Source organism: Arvicola amphibius, chromosome 10, assembly GCF_903992535.2.
Source record: "Arvicola amphibius chromosome 10, mArvAmp1.2, whole genome shotgun sequence".
Classification (NCBI taxonomy): domain Eukaryota; kingdom Metazoa; phylum Chordata; class Mammalia; order Rodentia; family Cricetidae; genus Arvicola; species Arvicola amphibius.
The window spans coordinates 80096175-80116339 of record NC_052056.1 but is presented as its reverse complement, the minus strand read 5'-3'; the positions used below and the strand labels follow the sequence as shown (position 1 = coordinate 80116339).

Sequence of the window (20165 nt, the reverse complement as noted above, 5' to 3'; positions counted from 1 at the left end):
GTGCCACCATGTGGCATGAATGGTGGTTTCTCCCCACTGTGCAGTGCCCAGGTTTCCAGAGAAAAGATGGAAACTTGGCTTTGGTCATTAGGCTTGGACATTGGTTCTCACTTCTGTCAGCTTTGCCTCCAGCAATGGTCAGCCGTCCAAAGGGAGAGAGGTCTAGACTCCACTCCTCAATGACAGGCATGTCAGCCATGCTCCATGAAGAACCTGGGAAGGGAGAGATATGGTAGCTGCCATCTTGGGAGAAGTTGTTTTCTGTGGAAAGGGAAGAGATGATTCATATCATTCAGGTGCAGGTGTGACAGAAAGTGGTTGGGGAGACGGTGAGTGTGTTATAGGTTGTGTGGAATGACTGGAAGTGACAGGAAGTAGCCAAGTAGGGAGTGTAACAGGAAAGTCTGTGAGTGGATGTGACGAGAAATGGCCAAATAGGAAGTGTGACAGGAGAATGTGTAAGGGAAGTGAGTGTGACAGGAGAGTGTGAGGGGAATGAGTGTGACAGGAGACTGTGTGAGGGGAATGAGTGTGACAGGAGAGTGTGTGAGGGGAATGGGTGTGACAGGAGAGTGTGTGAGGGGAATAGGTGTGACAGGAGACTGTGAGGGGAATGGGTGTGACAGGAGAGTGTGTGAGGGGAATGGGTGTGACAGGAGACTGTGTGAGGGGAATGAGTGTGACAGGAGAGTGTGTGAGGAGAATGGGTGTGACAGGAGACTGTGTGAGGGGAATGAGTGTGACAGGAGAGTGTGTGAGGGGAATGGGTGTGACAGGAGACTGTGTGAGGGGAATGAGTGTGACAGGAGAGTGTGTGAGGGGAATGGGTGTGACAGGAGACTGAGGGGAATGGGTGTGACAGGAGAGTGTGTGAGGAGAATGGGTGTGACAGGAGACTGTGTGAGGGGAATGAGTGTGACAGGAGAGTGTGTGAGGGGAATGGGTGTGACAGGAGACTGAGGGGAATGGGTGTGACAGGAGAGTGTGTGAGGAGAATGGGTGTGACAGGAGACTGTGTGAGGGGAATGAGTGTGACAGGAGACTGTGTGAGGGGAATGGGTGTGACAGGAGACTGTGTGAGGGGAATGGGTGTGACGGGAAGTAGGGGTTGAGTGGATGTGTCAGGGTGTGGCCAAGGAGGCCGGTTCTGCCCGAGTCTGCCATGGTGGCAGTAGTGAAGTCCTGAGTCTCTGAGCTGCCCCCTGAGCACCTTGGGGCGACTGTCCAGTTCGCACGTGGGGACCCAGGCCTCACCGGTCTGGCTGGCCCCTCCTGAAGCTTTGGGCCGTGCTTGGCCCTGCCTTGGACTTTTCTCAGCCACATCTCTTTTCCTGTGGGCTTCATGCTCCCCACTCCACAGCGCCCCCCCCCCTTCTTTGAGAGAAAGCACGACTCCCACCTCAACAGCCTGGAAGCCCTCCAACTACCACACTTCTCTTCAAATAAAAGCAGCTAATTAACATTATTCTTTAATTATTGCCTTTATCAACAAGGGGTCTGATTGCACCAGCAGGGTAGTTGCTTTCCCTTCAACTGCTCAAGTGAGTGCTTCAGTTCCTGGTGCTTTTGAAATGAATTTGATGTCATCTGCCCAGAGTCACTTAATGGGGACGCCTGGGTAATGACTGAACGCACTAACTCCGTTAGCAGCCCTGGAAGCATGTAATTTGGCCCCTCAGGCAACCGCACTTTGAAAGTCTCTGGATAGTTTTGAACTCTCTGTTCTTAATTAAATATGCAATTTTTCACGGTAACCAGGTTAATTCTTTTGTGTTGTGTTGTAATACTGTTAGGAATTTTCATAGTTCTTATTAAACATTATTCAGGCATTGTGAATTCCATAATTAAAAAAAATGAAAAGAACAAAGCTTGATTCCCTCTTTTCTTTTTTTTCCCTAGCTAATTTATCAAATGAATTTTGCAAATTTTTCTTTCTGTCCCCAGACAGTGTGGCAAGTGTTTTAAAGGGGAAGGATTTAATTGCCCTGTAGGGATTGGCTGGTTATGAAGGATTTGGCTGTTTGATTAGTAAACCCAGTTGGGACCGGTCTAATGCTCCATGATCTTAAAAATTGTCTGATTGTACCCTCTCCGAGGATCTTCGCTGCTCGCTCCCGCCTGTCCGCCCTCACAAGTTTGATTATGAAGCTGTGGGGAAGGGGAGCCGGCAGCATCAACTTTACTTTAAATTGGGGTCTTGGGATATTTTTTGCCCCACCCCCCTCGACTGGGGAGGGAAGAGGAGAGACAAAGGCAGAGACACACAAACAAACAGTGAGGGTGTGGGGGACACACATACACAAAGGCAGCGACAGACACCAAGACAGAATGATTCTCAAATCTCGGGTACCATGCAAGATGGAGGATGGTCAAGAGGGTGAGGCCCTAGGGGACATTTCACTGTATCCTTATAAGTGATGCTTCCCACCCCTGCCAGCTAGCTCTAGAGGCAGTTCCTCTGCAGGGAGGGAGGGAAGACCCATTTCCATTCTGGAATTGGGACCTGTTCCCAAAATGTACAGTCTGCCCTACTCTGAGCTTGCTGTTGGCAAAAGAGACAGGAAACCCTAACTACCCTTAATCAGGTCACGGGGGTTCTGGGGTAGGGGATGTGATAGAGAGAGCCAGGACCTTGAAATGCTGACCCCTGGCACATTTGTTTCCAGAAAGGCCACCTTGCTTTTGCCTCAGTTTTCCCCATCTGTAAGATGGGGCAGATGACTGCTAGCCCTTTTGAGCTCTCCTGCCCTTCCAAATCTGTGTCCGTGCACATGCATGTGCACACACAATACACACACAAGCACATGCATCCACACATGGGTGTACGTGCACACACACAACCCCAGGATGTTGGCATGGTGCAGCCTGCGCCTCCTCTTCTCTGGTCTATTTTTACTCCTGTTTTGGTCGTTGGGGACAAAGAAGAGCTCAGGAAGATTTCTGGGATTTGGGGCAGAGAACGAGGCACACTGTGGAAGGATTTAGGAGAAATCGTCCAACTGCAAGGGAAAGAAGTACATTGTTACAGGACTTGGATGTGGAGAAGGGAGTGTGACCCTGGACAGGTCCGAAGGACAGTTCTCTGTGGTCCTGTCCACTTCTTATTCCCTGTGAGTTCTAGGCCAGCCTGGTCTACAAGAGCTAGTTCCAGGACAGCTAGGATTGTTACACAGGGAAACCCTGTCTCAAAAAACCAACAAAACAAAACAAAACAGCTCCATCAGAACCAGGCTGTCCATCCTCCCAGTCATACATGGCTGCTCATAGGCCTCCCACTGGGACCCAGTCACACCAAACTCCCTGTTCTTCTCTCCATAAAACTACAGGCATGTCCCCCTCACCCCAAGACCTTTGCTTCCCTGGTACTTGGCCATCAGTTCTGGTCCAGTTCCGTGAGGCCATCAGTTCTGGTCCAGTCTTTCACTGAGCAACTCTGGCTGTCCTTGGTTTTGTGTACATAGCCCTGGTGGTCCCCTTTCCCTGTCCCCCTCCCCAGGCAGGGCTAAGACCTCTTTGAAACTTTGCTTTTAGATGTCCACTCCTAGTGTCCTTGTCTTGTTCTGTCAGGAGGGCTGGAGGCCTCGTGGTCAACAGCTTGGTCTAAGGACAGGTGTATGCCACTCTGGACCTGTTTCCTCTCCTAGGAAATGGGTCTTTGACTGGAGACAGTGGAGTGAATTTTACACAGGCTAGCATACAGGAGGTACTTTGTAAGTTAGCTGCATGGCGGCCGGATGAGTGGCTCCCATTATGTCCCCCAGGGTGCAGTGGGCATTCACCTGCCTCAGGAATGGTCACAGCTTTTCTGCCTGGGGTGGTGTGTGCATTTCTTTGGGGGCTTTGCATTGCACATAAGGAAGCCCCCAAAGGGAGCCCCACCTGTATTATGCACATATATGTCACAGCTAAGTCAGAGGAGTGGGCGTACAAGGCCATTCCAGCAGACAGGCCCGCTTATTTTATTGTGATTAAATATTTATCTGGGGCTCATGAATACAGTACCTGGAAGTAGATAAAGTGACGTCATATGTGAAAGATGGGAGAAGCTGCATGCCCGGCTCAGCCTGGAGGAAGCAGAGTGGGAGGGGCTAGGCAGGGATGACTTCATTCCTTCACCTGGTGATGGGCCAGCAAGCTTTGCTTTGCATCTCCTCAGTGTTAGGCAGACTGCCAAGTACCAGGGAAGCAAAGGTCTTGGGGTGAGGGGGACATGCCTGTAGTTTTATGGAGGGAAGAACAGGGAGTTTGGTGTGACTGGGTCCCAGTGGGAGGCCTATGAGCAGCCATGTATGACTGGGAGGATGGACAGCCTGGTTCTGATGGAGCTGTTTTGTTTTGTTTTGTTTTGTTTTGTTGGTTTTTCGAGACAGGGTTTCCCTGTGTAACAATCCTAGCTGTCCTGGAACTAGCTCTTGTAGACCAGGCTGGCCTAGAACTCACAGGGATTCACCTGCCTCTGCTTCCTGAGTGCTGGGATTAAAGGCGTGCGCCACCACGTCTCTGCCTCTGATGGAGCTGGTTTCCAGCTCTGCTGAAGTCTGTATCCTGGACAGACAAAGTCTGAAGAAGTTAGGGTGATGGAGGAAGATGTGGGCTACAGGGTGCTGAGGCTCACAGCCTGGGGTGGGAAAAGGGGCCAGTCAAGGACACTGTTGTCCTCTTGTCCGTGACTCTTACGACATCTGGGAAGCTGAAGGGCACAGCAGACCCAGGGACAGGTATGCGGCATGTCTCCTGCCCAGGCAGATGGGGAGGGGTAGGGTGGCTTCTTCTCATTCAAATATATACTTTGTGTTTCTTTCTGCCATTTATTATTTACCTAGGGGTTTGTGGAAGAAGGAAAGATTTTTAAAAATCCACCATTGCTTGAGGCATCCAACCCACAGTAGCAAACACTTATGCAGGCGTATATGCATGAAGTATGCTGACTCTCCAGGCCCTGCCAGCACAGGCTGTCTCTCCTGTGCTGGGCTTACATAGACACATGGTTGGTTCTGACCTGGATGGCTGGCCATTTGCTCATTCATTGTAACACTCCACACCTCCTTGGCCTCAGTCGCTCCTGTGACTTGGGGTCTCTGTGGGTACAGACAAACTCAGGGTGTCCCACTGCAGCACCCCACTCGTCCTGACAGGGCTTAGATTTTTCTGTGAAACTGGACAAGTGGAAAGACCCATCTCTGCTCAGCAAGTCTTTAAAAATGTCTAACTCCTATGCTATGTGTATGAGTGGTTTACATGCACGTGTATGTGCACCGTCTGTGTGCCTGCCGCCTGCCGAGGTCAGAAGAGAGTTGCCAGAGTCCCTAGAGCTGGAGTTCCCAACAGCTTGAGCCACCATGTGCGCGGTGAGAATGCTACCTAGTTCCTCTGAGGCACCTCTCCAGCCTGAGCGATGAATGCTTCGGGCCCTATGCCTGGTACACAGTAGGTGTTAACTGTTACTGTCATTGCCGTTTCTAGAGGGAAGAACTGACCTCCAAGCACAGATTCTGCCCCAGGGTTGCTTTTAGCATCTGTTCTGATTTAGACGGCAAACACCCCACCCTTCCCAGTCTCACATGTTCCAACACTTGGTCCCTCGTGGCTGGCTGTCCCAGGAGGTTGTTAAACTTTTAAGAGGTGAAGCCTCATAGGAGAAAATGGGTGGGGGTGAAGGTTTATTAGCCCTACTCCCCTTCCTCCTCCTTCCACTTCTGGTCCCACCTAGATGGCAGGAGGTGAAGACTCAGCCTGCCAGTCGCCATGAAGGACACCTGTGAGCGGAATCAGTCTTCTCTTCCCTAAACTTCTGTCGTAGCAATGAGAAAGTAGCCAGCAGAGCCCGTGGAGAATCGGCCTGTTTTCAGAGGCTCCTGGTCTGGGATCTGCTCTTGTTGTGGGTTATAATTTTGGGTTGGAAATTCATTTTTGCTGGACAGTAGTGGCACATGTCTTTAATCCCAGCATCGGGAGGCAGAGGCAGGCTGATCTCTGTGAGTGAGACCAGCCAGGTCTAGAGAGCGAGTTCCAGGACAGCTAGGGCTACACAGAGAAACCCTGTCTTGGAAAAAAAATAAAAGCAAACAAAGAAAAGAAGAAAGTTCATTGTAGATATGATTGTCTCCTGGTGAATTCTGCCACCTGGATGGACCCACGTGCCAGAACTCAGCCAGAGGGTAAATACTGTTCGTTTTGTTACCTGTATACCATCTTCTTACGCAACCGCTAGACTCTGCCCTGTCCGAAAGCATATGTAAACAGGTGCTGGTTGAGCCAATGAGTGCTGGGAAGGAGGAGCCTGGGAGATGAAGCCGAGGTCATTCACCCTTGTGCTCGAGAGACTTTCTGTTTGCTTTTACTAAATGTCCGGGGTATTACTAAATGAAAACCACATCTTGTTGTTGTTGTTCATTAATTTCCTGACCGAGTTTTGTTCTGTTTTTTGAGACAGGGTTTATCTGTGTAGCTCTGGCTGTCCTGGAACTCACTCTGTAAACCAGGCTGGCTTTGAATTTGGAGATCTGCCTGCCTATGCTCCCCCTTCTCCTGCCCCTTCCCATGCTGGGATTAAAGGTTCTTGGACCTGCAGCATCTTTGCTGTTTGGGAACCAGTTCATTCGGGGCCTTTCCAAACCTACTAAGTCAGCATCCCTGGGGCAAGACCTCGAAGTCTCAAGCCACACAGGTCACCCATGTGATTCCACTGCACCACTAAGGGTCCCAAATCCTTGTGAACGTAGAGCTTGACTACACATGAGTGTGGACTCACAGTGTGCTGGCCACTTCCTGTTTCATCAGAGAAGTCTCCTGCCTCTCTAGGAGCTTGATTCCCCCTTCAAGGGTTTTCCCCAGGGTCATGGTGATCAATATGTGGGGTTTAGAGCAGGGGGTGTTGAGTCCACTGGCATCAGGTTTGACTCCATCTCTGACTGAACAAGCTGTGCATTCCCCACATAGCCCCCGTGCCTCTCTGAGCCCCAGCTTGTCCTCCTGCAGGATGGGATGGGATGGGATGGTGGGGTTGACCACTCATGGGGGACCTGCAGAGCTCTCAGTGTGTGGTCCTGTTTGTGACTGGCCTAGCCTTGTGAGGCAGCTTCCTGGACAACAGACTTGGGGACATCTACCTGGTGAAGTGGGCAGGTTGTTACGTAGTTTTGGGCCAGTTAGTAGGCAGGGGCCAGCAAGTGGCAGATAAGCCTGTTGTGTCCTCCGCCTCTACTCCTAGAGTGGCCATCATACATTCTACATATCCATCAATTCTGTGGCCATTCCTGCAAGAGGAAGTCACATGACTCAAATTGGGACAATCAGAAGCTTTCATGGTATTTTCCAGTTGCCTTGGCGGCAGGGGGTGGGGGGGGAGTCTCTCTTGTTGAGTTTCTGAAGGAATGAAAATGAAGAGCCAGGGCCCATTCTGTGAAGACATACTGAAAGCCACCTTCTTGGAGGTGACCAAGTGGGGTTGAGTCTTGTCTCTATAGCATGGCCACAGGAGTATACCAGGGCTCTTTATGTATTAAAGCTTTTGCAAGTTAAATCAATATCATCTGTAGCCAGAAACACAATTTCCTTCCCTGCCCCAATATGTCATGGAAGATTCTGGAAACTCTTAGCCATTCCATCAGAATTTCTACAGTGGTGAGAAGGGAACATACATGGCTGCTGTCTGTCCTGGTGTGCTGTATTGTTTAGGGTGTTGATGACAGGGGACAGAGGTGGCTGCTGTCTGTCCTGGTGTGCTGTATTGTTTAGGGTGTTGATGACAGGGGACAGAGGTGGCTGCTGTCTGTCCTGGTGTGCTGTATTGTTTAGGGTGTTGATGACGGGGGACAGAGGTGGCTGCTGTCTGTCCTGGTGTGCTGTATTGTTTAGGGTGTTGATGACGGGGGACAGAGGTGGGGTGGGGGAGTCACGCCATATCGCAGCTCTTCTGGCCTCCAGGGACTTCGGTGCAGTGTCTCTAGTGTTTGTGTCCAGGTCCCTGGCAGAGCTTTGGCACAGTGTCACAATGTCACACCTAAGGGCTCCCTGAAACTTCCCTTCACCCCTCTAGCATAACAGCTGTGGCGTTCTGGGTGTAAAAGTGGCCTGAAGACACCCCATTGGTAGTGTCTCTCTGAGTCCATCTCACCTTTTGCCACTCAGTCCATTCTCCCTGTGTGACCTCATGATCAAGGTCGTTTCTCATGCTGCTTTTGCCCACACGCCTGAGTCTCGTTCTGCCGGTGACTCTTTGCTCCTCATCTCTTTTCTCTCTCTCTTGGGTTTACGCTGGGTTTGGCTGTTTCAAACCAAAATAACTTGCAGTGCGCAGGAAAAATCATTTCTGTGTATGAGTGACATGGGGACAAAAGCCAGCAAGCTGGCCCACTGCTGTCCTTTGAAGGTGCTTGTCAGCGAGCTCCATGGTGAGAAGTGTCAGGTGTCACCTTAGTGACTGAAGATGCCTGCCCCTGTGAGCCGCCACTTCTTCTTCTTTCCCTCCACCCCTCCCCCCTCAGAAAGCCTTCTGCCCAACCTCCGGGAATCAGGGGGCCTGAAGCCACATCCGTTCTTTACAGAGGTGAAAGGAGGAGGCTGGCGGAGCCGCTGGCATTAGCCATGGGCACCAGCAAGGACCCGAGGCTGTGGCTTTGTTGCCTACCTGCTCCACCCTCACACTCCCCTCCCCCGTGATCTGTGTGGTCGTGTGGGTCTGGTACCTCTAGGCAGAGCCCCGAGGAGGTAGGGTGCTGGCTCTGTCCCCATGCTTACCTGTGGGTGGGAAGAGAAATCTTGGGGTTTTGAACGTGGCTCTGGAGTTGGACTTGATCTGGGTTCAAATCCTGACACTGCTGTCCTTACAGAGTCAATCCCGTCACCTCCCTAAGACTCAGTGTTCCCATCTACAGCTAGAGCTGTCAGGTATAGTGACCATAACTTTTCTTGTCTCTGTGACAGAAATGCCTTAAGGGATGAAGGAATTCTTCTGGGTCACAGCTCAGGAGATATAGTCTGTCATTGGGGGGAACGACAGTCCAGCACTGGGCGGGAAGATGAGGCCTCGGTAGACTGAGAGCTTGAGATAGCTTCTCACATACACCTGGGGTCAAGCCATAACCCATAAGGCCTGCACTGTCCCCTCTCCCCCCATGAAGCTCCACCTCCTTTTATCAGATGGGTCTTACAATTGTTTTCTCTCTCTCTCTCTCTCTCTCTCTCTCTCTCTCTCTCTCTCTCTCTCTCTCTCTCTGATTTATTTATTTATTACACAGTATTTTGCCTGAATGCCAGAAGAGGGCACCAGATCTCATTACTGATGGTTGAGAGCCACCATGTGATTGCTGGGAATTGAACTCAGGACCTCTGGAAGAGCAGCCAGTGCTCTTAACCACTGAGCCATCTCTCCAGCCCCAGGTCTCTTCTTTTGGCATGGCCTTTGCAAAGCAGAAAATTGTAGTTTTCATTATTTGTTTTCAAATTTTGATTTACTTTCATTTGTGTGTCTATGTGAGTATATGCACATGAGTGCAGTGGCCATGGAGGCCTGGAGAGGGCGTTAGATCTCCTGGAGCTAGAGTTACAGCTGCCCATTGTGGGTACTGGGAACCAAACTTGGGCTTTCTGCAAGAACATCCTGAGGAGCCATCTCTTCAGCCCTCGAACTTCTTAATTTAATGAAGTCAAGTTTGACAACCATTTCTTTCATTGATCATGTCTTTGCATTGGGTCTGGATCATCACCACTGCATCCCTGGTCATCCGGGTAACTTCCTGTTCCTATCTAGGAAGCTGAGATGGCTCCTGTACAGTACAGTACACTGCTCTATCCATTCTGAGTTTACTGGGGTGAAGACTGGCAGGTCTTGGCCTGGCCTGTTCCTGTGTGTGGCTGGGGACTGTTCACTGGTGCTGACTTTCCAATGGCTAATACCACTTCTCCCTCATCAAAGCTCCGTCTGTTGCATTCATACTGACCTTCCTCTGCCATGCTGACTTTATCACTGCAGCTCTTTAACGGCGGGAAGTCTGATGTGCATGAGCCTTTCTGGGCCTTTTGTCTCTTCGTGAAACTTTGGCTTTTGATTGACAGTTCATTGGGTCTGCAAACCAAGTTGGTGGTGTTGAGTTTGGCTGTCCATGATCATGGAATATCTCTGCCATTCTAGTTAGGTCCTCCACTCCATGCATGAGTGTTCCAGAGTTTCCCTCTTCCCCTTCCTGTGTGTAATTTTGAAGATTCAGTGTTTTCTGCTTTGTGTGCAGGGACACCACCATCTACCCATCCAGGCTCCTTGTTGGTTAGTTGATTTTTTTTTTTTTGAGACAGGGTCTCACTCTGTAGCCCGGCTTGACTTGGAACTCACAGTGATCCTCCTGCCTTAGCCTCCCAAGTCCTGGGATTGCAGGTGACTCTCTTTTGGCTACCAAGGGGCATTTGAGTGACTTCCAGTCTGAGACTCCCTTAGCAGGGCTATCTAGAACAGGTGCATAATGTCTCTTTTTTTTTTTTTTGTTTTGTTTTGTTTTTCGAGACAGGGTTTCTCTGCAGCTTTTTTTTTTTTTTAGAGCCTGTCTTGGAACTAGCTCTTGTAGACCAGGCTGGCCTCGAACTCACAGAGATCCGCCTGCCTCTGCCTCCCGAGTGCTGGGATTAAAGGCGTGCGCCACCACCGCCTGGCGCATGATGTCTCTTAACGTAGAGGTACACAAAACTTTCCTGGATGGAGATCCCAGTTCCTCCAATCGCACCATTGGCCCTGGGGGCTTGTGGGATCCATACCAGGTGTCTGGGGATCCCTCTGTCAGGACAGACGGAAGTATCTCTAGGGAGAAACCCTGGTGTATCGGGAAACCTGGCTGGCTCTAGGCAGCATGTGGGTAGATATGGCTGGAGACACTGGTAATGGTTTCAAAATAGGATGCCACCGCTGCCAACTAAGTGTGGCCTCTAGTTCCTTTTAACACATTTATTTTCTATCTAACTAATTTAAGTGTGCATGTGTGGGTGATATATGTGGACGTGCAGGTGCCCGAAGAGGACATCAGGTGTGCTGCAGCATCACTCTCTGCCTTATCCCTTGAGGCAGTGTCTCTCACTGACCCTAGAGTTAGGTTGCTAGCTAGCAAGCTACTGCTATCCTCCTGTCTCAGCACCCACACATCCCCAGCACTGGGGGTATAGGTGCTGTCCTAGTGAGCTTCAGTTTCAAGTTGACTCAACTCAGAGTCATCCAAGGGGTGACACTGGCCTGTGGCCATGTCTGGGAAGGATTGTCTTGATGGATGATTGATACGGGGGGGGGGGCACAGTCCACTGTGGGTGTTGCTATCCCTAGGCAGGGTGAAGGTAGCTAAGTATCACCTTGCAAATGAGCCAGTAAATGGTGTTCTTTTATGGTTTCTGCTTCAGGGTCCTGGCTTTGGCTTCCCTCAATGATAGATTGAACCTTCAAGATACAATACACCTGTTCCTCCCCTAAGTTGCTTTTGGTCAAGTCTTTTATTGCAGCGGCAGAATGAGACTACTACAGACACACACGTGTGACCACACCCACTCCTATGTGGTGCTGGGATACAGACTCAGGTCCTTACGTTTATGCAGCAAGTGCTCTTGGTCAAACCCCTTCATCGCAGGGATCTGACTTCCTCTGTCCGTGTAGACGCTGCTCTGATTCTGACTGTGTGACTTTTTAGCTAGGTGTCGTTCCCTCTCTGTGCCTCAATTTCTTCAGCCCTTCCTCACCCCCCACAATTGCCTGAGTTGACCTACATACATTTGGCATGTTGGAACAGGGCTTCCTAGGGCAAGTGAGGTGTTGACCTAGAGGGTACGGGTGTTGTGCTGTGGAGCCTTTGGTCAGAGGCTGGGAATGGTGTTCAGTTTTGGTGCCAGATTTTATAATAAATCAACAAATCTGTAAGATAATTACCAATTATTATTATTATTATTATTATTATTATTATTATTATTATTTAGAGGATGCTCAGTTAAATTGGAATATTGGATAAATAATTCTTTTTTTTCGAGACAGAGTTTCTCTGTGTAGTCTGGCTGTCCTGAAAGTTGCTTGTAGATCAGACTAATCGTGAACTCAGAGATCCCCCTGCCTCTGCCTCCTGAGTGCTGGGATTAAAGGTGTGCACCACCACCACCACCACCACCACTTGGCAGAATAAATAATTCTTACTGCAAGTATGTCCAACAAAATATTTGAGATACATTTAACACAAAAAAAAAATCAATGTGTCTTTTGTCTGACTTACCATGGTGTATTTATTTAGCTGGACAACCTGGGGGGTTTGCTTTTTATTTATTTATATTTCATTTTTGTTTTTGAGACAGTGTCTTGCTGTATAAGTCAGGCTGTCCTTAAAGTCCTTCTGCCTCAGCCCCCTTAGTACAGGATGGGATTTGGCTTATTTGTATTAGATCAGACAAACCCCTCACCTGTAGTATTTTGTCCAGGCGCCAGGCTCCATCCTGGAGGGCTGTGTCCTGGCCCAGCTGTGGTTCTCATTTAACTCCCATGGGCTGTGTTATGAGGAGCACGTGACATTGCTCCACACCCCAGGTTTCTCAGTCCACTGGCCCAGCCAGGTGCTTGCTGACCAGGCTGCAGGGTGAATTCTTTAGGCGAGTGAGTCAGGGTCACTTGTGGGTTCACTGGCACCAAGACGGTCCTGTGTGCGCTGTGCCCTGCTTTCGGCTGTGGACATGCAGGCTGGTTCTCTCTGCTTGTCATCCCAGCAGACGCGGAAGCCAGACTGGGTACATCCTAGCATGGTACATCCTCGGCAGCAGTGAGCCGGGCTGCAGGGAGCCAGGCTGCGGGCAGCCAGGCTCACATTGATCGCAGTTCTTGGAAGGCCTGTCACGAGGACAACAGGCAGAGAGTAAACAGAGCTGGTGGCCAGAAGCTATCAGGGTCGGGCCAGCTCATTTCTAGGGACTGGCCAGTGCTGTTTATTGACATCGAGGACGCGGCACCCCCCCCCCCACTCCAAGCCTGAGGCCTCCTGAGACCCTCTGTCCAGGTAAGGTTAGCCCGACTGAGAGTCTGGTCCTTAAACCCCCACTGGTGTCTCTTCCACCCTATCCCTTCTGTCCTGGAGCTTCAGGGATTCATTAGCTCATTCCTCCCATTCTCATGGGACCCCTCTGTCTCGGGTCTGGTCAGACTGGGTTTTGTGTAGAGGGAGTGCCATCTTGTCACAGGCCCTGACCCTGGAGCTGTCTCCTGCTGGACCAGGTGTGGTGATAGCCCCGTAAAGGCTCATGATGTGGTCGGTGACCCTGAGGCAGATTCTGTCTGGGTCAGGCTGCTGCAGATAGAACTAGGTGAAACAGATTCTCAGGTCCTGAAGGGTCTGTGGCAGGCTTCGTCTCTTAGCGGCTCGCAGATGCTCAGGCATCTCGGTGGTTAGTGACACGGAAGTCCTTGGGGTGCTCTTGGTGCCATTGTTTTGAGTGTATGTGTTGAAGACGTATCTGTGATGCTTTAGCTTCTGTGTGTTTATCCAAGTGCTTGCTGATGCTCAGTATTTCTCTGGACAGGGGAAGAGCGTGCCATGACCTTGTAGGCCTCAGCACTGAGGAGCCTGATGTCTGGGCTGGGGTCGAGGGCTTGCTGTGTGCCAGACAGCATGGTGGTGACCTATGTGAGGCCAAAGCACCGACAGGTCAGGTCCCTTTTTTCCACAGTCACACAGCCGGTAAGTGGATGAGCTGGATTTTGAACCCTGGACTTGATCCTCAAACTCAGTCACATATGGTGAAGGACCTCTGGGGTCTCGTGCCCTGAAGCACAAGTGGGGGTCATTGTTACAAAGATCAGCTCCAAGGAGGAGGTGGGGTGGATCCAGCTGGGTGTGCAGGTGACCATGTCAAGGACTCTAGGGGTCTGTGCTGTGGCAGTAACCTCAGCACCCGCCATTGTCCTGTCCCTTTCCATCCTGAACTATGGCCTGGAGAACCGGCTGTTTCCTTACTCCATTGAACCTATGAGAAAGCCGAAACTTAGAGAGTTTGTGCCCCTGCTCTGACTCACACAGCCGGACACAGCAGAGGCAAGATTCAGGCTGTTCAGTTACATCTCACTCTGCCTTGCTTCTCCCAGAGGCCCGGGTCAGGGAGCAACTGGGCTCCCCTGGGCTCTTCTCCCAGTCTCCAGGCCTACCCCCACTCCCAAGCCCCGCTGAAGACGCATCCATTTTCCCCTCCCATATTTATCCTTCCCATTGGGTCAGCTGTTAGACGCAGGCCTTGAAGTTGCAGTATCAAATTCCGGTGGCCTTGTTGCCCTGAGAGTCCCTCTCCTTGCTCAGCAGAATGTAAACTGTGTATGGGGGAGGTAGAGAGGGAGCAGGAAGAAGAAGGGGAAGAGAGAGAGGAGGTGATGGAAGACCTTTCTTGGATCTTGCTTTGGTAAGATTTGGCTCTCAGAAGAGCTCTAATTCAAGGTCAGAGAGCATAGAAATTGGTGAGAAGGCCCAGGGCCCTACTGCACATAGCAGCAGGCTCTGGACACCTCTGGCCAGCATCCCAAAGAGCCTTCCTTTGTATGCGGAGGCAAACATCTGGAGTAGGTAGCATTGCTGGGCCTCTTCTGCCAAATGCCACCCCCATCTTTATTCATTTCTGTAGTTCAAGGGAAATCTTCGCTCATCCTGGGAATCAGGAATGGCCTCCCCCAAGCCTTGTATCCCCAGAGGCCCCGTCCAGCCTGCCTTCCCTGTTGAGAGAGGCTTTTTAGTCAAAGGCACAGCCCAGGCCAGGCCCCAGCGGATGCCAGTAATGTATTCACAGTCGTGACATGCAGCCCCCATGTGTCTTGAACCCTGGCCTCCGGGGATTGGTGAGGCCATGCCATCGACCCAAAGTCCTGGACCGATGCCCTGGTCTAAATCCATCAGGCTCAGCGGCCCCTGGGTCCTGGACCACTGAATAATTTACAGTTGCTGGGAGCGGCAGGGAGCAGGTCACTGGAGTTCATGGGTTAATAACAGGTTTGGTTTTCGATGTCAGCAGCTCTCCCGATAACGTATGAAAGAATCCTATTCTGTTGATTAGATTTTGAAATGGATCAATTTTTAATCAGCCAAACACCTGACTCACTCAATAAGCAGCGCATTGTGCAGACAGGATGGAGGCCGGCTTTATTTACAGGAGTGTTTGTTTTTTGGGGGGCCAGTGCATAAATGCCCACCCCACTCCCCCCTCCTGGCAGAAATTGACCGGGTTATCTCTGACCTCAAATGGCAGCGTTTGATTCCCTTTCTGATTACTTGGGAAATCCATGGGTCTGTTTAAGAGATAAGAATGACAGCTAACAGTTTGATTTAGTCATCGTGCTTATTGATGGAGAGAGCATTTATTTGCCAATGAAGAAATTTTGCTTAATGTAACGTCATGGGAGGAAGAGGAGACAGAGAGCTAGCTCTGGCTGTGTGTATGGGGGGGAAGCGAGGTGGACAGGCAGAGGGAAATTGCAGTGGTGGGGGGTTGCTGGGTTCACTGGCCCTACCCTGCGAGGGTCTGAAAATACCATCAGTGAACAAGTGTGCCAAATTTGCCGAAGACAGATGCTGGCAGACCAGGGTGTGTCACGCTGGGTCATCTTATTTATTCACTCAACAAGCACTAGAATTGGTAAGATCAAGTTCAACCGGGGACAGCCTGGGAAGGTGAGGGATGGATCTGGCAGGTTTGGTCCCTGGTCAAGGGACTGAGGAGGAGATGGTGTTGAGGCCAGTCCTGCCTGTAGTGTCCTTGGTCCATGGGGGCAGAGGGCCCTTAGTGAGACTTAGCACTTCACTGTAGATGAGGCCTTGGGTCTTCCCCCAAACTCAAGAGCTGGGATCAGGGGCTGAGAATGTGAGGTTGGGTTTGTGTCTCTCAGCATGCCTTTTACAAGCTGAGGGCCTCTGATAGACAAACAAGCAAATTAAAGCAATTTTCTCTATAGAACCTTCTAGAAGAACTCAACAGGAACTGCAGACAGTGGGAGTCCCTGGGAGGGTTCTTGGGTAGCCTGTTTTGCTCTGTGTACCGAGGCTTATGCTGTCATTTGGGGCTATACCTTGGCATGCACCTGGGGACCAGCAGTGGCATTCAGAGCTGGGACTGGAGTTGCTCCCCCTGTTTGGGTCACCTGCCTGCAGCTGTGATCATACAGCTGTGTCATGTGGGTGGCAGCCACTGTCTTCCTGTGGGGCTCATCCTCCTCATAGTACCTGGGGGAAGTCATGAACTTGGTTGCCTCTGGAGTATCCTGGGTAAGACTCCTCCCTCTCATAACCTCTTAATCCAAGCTTGATATGGGTTGGTGACCCATTCCTAGAGAGACCTCAGCAGAGCCAGATGAGTTAGTAGTGTTAGAAGCCCTGGGTTTTGGTTCTGGCCTGCCACTTGCACACCTGGTGACCTGAACAGGATTTCTGGGCCTCTGTTTCTCACATGTACAATGGGACTGACAGGACCATCACACCTGTCGCAGGGCCTGTGAGCCTCTTGTCCTATCCTTCTCATACAGCCCCCATTTGTCTAGTAGCCATCCCCAAAGCACTTGTGCACAAGACACTGCTGGGCTGTCTTTACTCTCCACCACTCTCAGTGCGATTAAGTGTAGACCTTTTTGATTGATTCCTCTCATTAAAATGCCAGCTCTGGGAAGGCGGGGACTTTGTCTCTTTTGCATGCCATTGTGTGCCAAGCACACAAGTATCTGGCACACAGTAGACACATGGTTAAGTTCCTGTGCGGGGAAGGAACAAGAGGAGTCGATGTCATCTGAGCAGCAAGCTCAGGTACATTCCTGGTCACCTGACTGCCTGGAGCTCATGAGCTGTGTGGTTTCCTCCTCTGTCGGATACTGAGCTCTCACCTAGACATTGGTTACTGTCAGCTGATGCAGATTCTGAGTTCTCTGCCTACTGCTCGAGCCGTGATTCTTCAGTACACGGGGAGGGGGTGGGAGGCTCAGGGAGCTGTTGGTAACCATTTTTGTAGGCTGGAAAGCTAGGCTGCCCTTGGTAGGAACCTCAGCCAAAGCTGTGCTGTGGTGATACTTTGTGCTGTAACAAATAAAGCTTGCCTAAAGATCAGACTACATAGCTAGCCACACTAGTTAGCCATGGAGGCCAGGCAATGGTGGCACACAGCTTCAATCCCAGCACTTGGGAAGCAGAGGCAGATGAATCTCTGTCAGTTCAAGGCCACCCTGGGCTACATGAAATTAATTCAGTCTAAAAGAGAAACAGAGATCACACCTTTGACACCAATACTTGGGATCACACACCTTTAATCCCAGCACAGGAGTGATATGGCTGGGCAGAGAGAGGAATATAAAGGGGAGGAGACAGGAACTCAGGACATTCAATCTGAGGATTCCTAGAGACAGAATCGCTCATTCAGTCTGAGGATTCGGCAGAGGTAAGAACTAGTACCTGGCTGCTCTGCTTCTCTGATCTTTCAGCATTTATTTCTTTTTCTGACTTAGGGTTTTTATTATTAAAACCAATTAGAATTCACGCTACACTGTGGTGTCCAGAGGACCTGACCCAGTCCACCATGGTAACCTCAGCTTAAGTCCACTCCCCCGAGACTCCCATCATGAGGGGCTTCCCAGACACAGGAGGGGTAGGTCTGGCCCCTAAAAACACAGAGGTAGGAGTGGCAGGGCAGGGTGAGGCTAGGACCCTATGGTGGTCAGGTTGACCGCAGATGCCGTGGTATCCACTGTGTGGAGGCTGCATCTTGGGCAACTGTGACAGGGCAGGAAGAGACCAACAGAGTCGCAGACCTCCACCTGCTGGTGACCATGTGTCTGGCTTTTTCCAAAACAAGGCCACCCTTTCTGAGGGTTGAGTGGCCTGGAGCATGGAGCCCCTCCCCACCCTCCCTCAGTCCTCCATTCCTGGGAGCTTCTCCCCAGAGGAAGGCCCTGGGTCTAGTCCCTCTGAGAGGCATAATGACTCTTGAGTTCAAATGAATGGGACAGATGTGAGGCTGAGAAGAAAAGGACGTTCCCTGTGACGTTCAGTGGACACATGCTGTGTGCACACCCGGGAGGCCAGCCCAGCACTCATGGGATTGTACTCTGGTAATAGGGCCCAGCTAACTGTGCTCTGGGCATGTATGATCACCTGTGTACCCTCCACAATAAAGGACACAGGGGGCAGTATGTTGGGGGCCCTGAGACTGGCAGGGAAGCTGGGAAAAGAGGCAGCTTCAGGATGAGCCACTTGGGACCCAGAGAACTTACTCATCCTAGGTGGCTTTGGGGGGGGGGGTGGCTTGCCATAGACAGCAGCATCTGAGTCCTGGTGGAAGAGTTGGTCCCTGGGGGAGGGAACCCTGGGTCACCAGGGGACAGAGGGCCTATATACCCTTCCTGCCAGAGTTCTCAACCTGTGGGTGTGTGGGAGATTGCCTGAGAGAGCAAGCTTTTTCTTTTCTTTTTTTTTCCTCCCTCTTTTTAAGGCCAGTTTAAAAAGAATTTCTTTTTCCTTTCTCCCTGTGAACAGGCAAGGGGCTATTACGGAAATAGTAAACAGAGGCCCCACAGAAACGGCCTGTTTTAATTAGGGCATTAAAGTAGCTTAACGCTTACACTTTATATTTTCGTGAACTTGATTGTATAGCATTTTAAGCACCTGTGAACGTTTTAAGGACTCTGGGTGGTGGTTACTTGCAGTCTCACAGGAAAGCTTCTATTTTAAAAGCAGGCTGTGGCGAGGGGCCTTGCAGACTTCTTTGCTGTGCCTCCTGGGGGGAATGAGTCAGGTCTCGATGTTGGCATGTGGCCCATGGTTCCTGAATCTCACCCAGCCACCCTGGGGTCCCTCCTGCGGGGGTGCACCCTCCTGGGTGTTGGGACTTGGGGATGCTGGGAGTCTAGCCCGTATGCTCGGAGGCCTGACGGTCTTTCCCCAGTGTGCCTCCTATATGTCTTTGTCCCTCCCTTTTCTAGCCACTGGGGTGACTTGGACAACCCGCAACAGCTCCCAGCTCCCAGCTCCTGACCCCCTCAATCTCCTCTCCATCCACTGTCTCTTTGCTCAGAAACCTTCCAGGGCCTCTCACCAAGGTTGGAAGAAATAAAGGCACACTGTCCCGTTCACCAAGGCCTTGCACAGCCTTGGGTGCCCTCCATTCCCTTGCGTTCGCACCCCTCACATTCTCCACAGCCCAGCCTGCCCCTGATTCTCTCCTTCTCTTAGCATCTAGTCATCCTGTTAATTTCTGTGTCTATGTGTGTGTGTATGTGTTCATGTACATGTGTGTATGTGCACGAGGAGGGCAGAGATCAAAGTTGGGTGTCTTCCTAAACTGTTCTTTGCCTTTCTTCTCTCTCTCTCTCTCTCTCTCTCTCTCTCTCTCTCTCTCTCTCTCTCTCTCTCTCTCTCTTATTGAGACAGGGTCTCTTGCTGAACCCTGGGCTTGCCAATTAAGCTAAGCTGGCTGGCCATGGCACACCAGGGACCACTTGTCTCGTGTCCCCAGAACTGTGATACATGATTCACCATGTCTGGCTTTTTACACAAGGGTTGGGGATGGAACTCAGGTCCCCATTCTTGTGTGGCAGGTCCTTTACCCTCTGTTCTGTGTCCTCAGCGCCTGTTGGTCTATACCAGTGGTTCTCAACTTTCCTAAAGCTGCAACCTTTTAATACAGTTCCTCATGTTGTGGTGACCCCAGCCATAACATCATTTTGTTGCTACTGCATAACTGTAGTTTTGCTGCTGTTATGAATTGTGATGTAAAGATCTGATATGTGAGGTGTCTAGTATGCAACCCTGGTGAAAAGATCACGACCCACAGGTTGAGAACCACTGTGTTAGACCCTGCACCAAGCACACAGCGAGCTTCCCTACCTACTGGAGCTGCCTTCAGAGAAGGGGAGTTAGAATAAAGGCACAGATCAGGCACCTGGGTGGCCACCACAGTGCAGGCCTGAATGCCCTCTGGACTCCATCCTCAGCCTGAGACAGTGTTGGGAGTTGGCCAAACCTTTAAGAGGTGTGGCCTCGTGGGAGGAAGTGAGATGACTGGGCATGCCCTTGAAGGGCACTGGGAGACTCACGGTCCCTTTCTCTTCTTACTTCCTAGCTGAGAGGTAGCATTTGGAGATGTCTCCCACTAATAAAAATGGAAAATGAAGTCCCCAAAGAAGGGAAGAATAAGCCAGGGCTATTCTC

The 20165-nt window shown here is 50.8% G+C and overlaps 1 protein-coding gene across 12 annotated transcripts in view; it reads left to right on the top strand.

The window, feature by feature from the left end:
• The window catches only part of Cux2 (cut like homeobox 2), a 175575-nt gene that overhangs the window by 16009 nt on the left and 139401 nt on the right, over window positions 1–20165 (top strand). For 8 of the 12 annotated variants that reach the window (XM_038344902.1, XM_038344899.1, XM_038344895.1 and 5 more), the window contains exons 1-2: window positions 12557–13001; window positions 13522–13679. The exons of 1 other annotated variant lie outside the window; for it this stretch is intronic. In XM_038344902.1, coding sequence (XP_038200830.1) covers window positions 13569–13679 — 111 coding nt within the window. In that variant the 5' untranslated portion in view covers window positions 12557–13001; window positions 13522–13568. Of the gene's footprint in view, window positions 1–12556; window positions 13002–13521; window positions 13680–20165 lie in introns of those variants that run through there. 3 more of the 12 variants (XM_038344905.1, XM_038344904.1, XM_038344903.1) reach the window with 1 other exon arrangement.